General features: G+C 44.6%; 1 protein-coding gene across 1 annotated transcript in view; it reads right to left on the bottom strand.

Annotated features, from left to right (window-relative positions):
* Nucleotides 1-790: 790 nt before the first annotated feature.
* The window catches only part of LOC109094395 (tudor domain-containing protein 1-like), an 8789-nt gene continuing 7419 nt past the window's right edge, over nucleotides 791-2160 (bottom strand). The window contains exons 7-8 of the mRNA XM_042769658.1: nucleotides 1178-1323; nucleotides 791-978 (exon numbers count right to left, since the gene is read on the bottom strand). Coding sequence (XP_042625592.1) covers nucleotides 791-978; nucleotides 1178-1323 — 334 coding nt within the window. The remainder of the gene's footprint in view (nucleotides 979-1177; nucleotides 1324-2160) is intronic.

The following is a 2160-nucleotide window of genomic DNA, read 5'->3' as shown; positions in this document are numbered from 1 at the left end:
CATGTCTTTACCTCTCAAGCGATTTAGTCCAAAGCGACATGTACAAAGCTCTCATTCGGATCGCTGATGTAGGTCCAGACACAGCTCTCCAGAAGCCTCACATAGCGATCTGTCATGAATATGTTTGATGACGTAGTTCCATTATGAGTTCGTCATGTTGGAAGCCCAGAACCACTAAGAGTAAGGTACAAGCATCTTCAAACCAAAGCTTCCATGGTCAGATTGTAAACAGATTTGGGAAGCGACACGCAATCCACCACAGCCCACAAGGACCACATCGGTCGCCAGCTCTCACTGTTTACATCAACGCTCCCGCTTCTCTCAGCTTCATCTCAGCTGTGTCATTTATGGTGCATGCCATTGATCCACTATCCATCATGGCTCCTAAAGTTAGTTTTTCTCCGATTTTAACAGGCGTATAAAAAAGGCTATCATGTCCCCGCACAACATGCGTGTTCTGATACACACATTTAGTCCATCAACAACGTTCTCAATCAAATAACGTTCATCTTCACACCCAGTAACAGCTTGGGAGTTGCAAGAATGACCCGTACTGCCTCCCTCCAAATACGGGTCCACTAGTTTCCCTCCATATCGTCCTGTACAGTGGAAAGTTTTGGACAATCACGTTTTGCATGTCGGGTGAGAAACATTCGAAACACAGCTATCAGTTATGCGGTGCGTCACCGTGCTGTGCTTGTTGTCATGACACTACGACCGTATTTCCTGCAATAACTTGGTAAACGGCCTTAGGTTGCCTCTGTGAGTGGGAACATTACGTGACTGAACTCTATCCATCAACTGCTCTAACATCTCCATCATGCATTGAAAGCGCCTTGACTTTCAGGCTGCTGCTATTCCTGTCATGGTTTGGACTGGTGAGTTTGGGCGAGCAGGCCGGCATTGAACAGTACAGGCTCTGCTGAGAGTTCTGGCTGCTTAAAATGTATTTTGTGCCAATGGGAAACTTGATGCATCCTGAATAGCAGACTGCGAAAAAAGCTGATAAGAATTGATTATGCTCAGTATGTTCCTTATTAAAACACAGCTGAAGTGTGGCTCTTTACATACGCACCAGCACGACCCATGAATTCTCTTTGATAGTCATCAATTCTGCTCTATATGTCTTTAGCTCTCCACTCATGAATAGGCTTACATTTGAATACACTAGTCAAACCTGGGTCTGGACAGTGCTTGATGAACATCCGTGTCACCTCATCACTCATATCAGCCAGCTGCTTTCCTTGTCTATGAAGGCCATCATTCGCCAGATCAGCAGCCTTGTTGATCCGAATCCAATAGTCTACTGGATTCTCTCCGACTCTGGGAAGAGTAGCATAGAAATCAGCAAGAGGTAGGCAAGATGAGGTCTCACTGAAATACTGTAACAGAATATTATAAATCAGCTCAGGATTCTGCTTTACATCAAGCGTATGATCGCTACGCAGACTGATTTTAATGACATCTTTTGCTTTTCCTGCAAGCCTGCTCATAATTTCCTCAGCTTGTTCTGAGATGGGACATTTTTGCTTTCTTATACAAGCTTTGGTTCGATCAACCCACTCTTTAACACAATACTTGTCAGATCTGTCACCACGAAACATGTCATGGTCTGACCCCACATGTACTGACACTTGTGGTACCAACATAGACATAGACTGTTCTGGTCTCATCTTTGGTCGAGTGTGGTGGTCTAGTGAATCGCTCTGGCTGTTATTGCTTGCATTCACTAAGCCTGCTGAAAACAGCCTGGAGACGACTGATTCTCCAGTCTGCGTACCTAACTGGCCCATCATATCTGTGAGGTGGCTAAGAGCATCCCTCTCAGTATTAGGTGTCGAAGTACAAGGGAACTCAGCTGTGGCATGACCAACAGGAGAATTATCTGTTGTTAAATGTAAACCACGACCCCACTGTGGTCATTGTAAGACCTTGACTGACCCACCCCCCTTCTGCCACCTTCACTGAAAACATCATTCCCAGAAGCTCCAGCGAGCCAAGCACCCCTCCCTCTGGGAAAACCAGTAGCCTCCATGAATGTTCTGTCCATATCAGTATCATAGTCATCGTTTTCAGTCATATCTTAGTCACAGTTATTTACAAGTAATAAATGAATATGTATTATAGATTGCAAAAAGAGAATAATGAGACACTAAAACA

This window comes from Cyprinus carpio, chromosome A14 (assembly GCF_018340385.1).
Source record: "Cyprinus carpio isolate SPL01 chromosome A14, ASM1834038v1, whole genome shotgun sequence".
Lineage (NCBI taxonomy): Eukaryota > Metazoa > Chordata > Actinopteri > Cypriniformes > Cyprinidae > Cyprinus > Cyprinus carpio.
The sequence above is the reverse complement of the archived record's forward strand: the minus strand, read 5'-3'. Positions and strand labels throughout refer to the sequence as shown.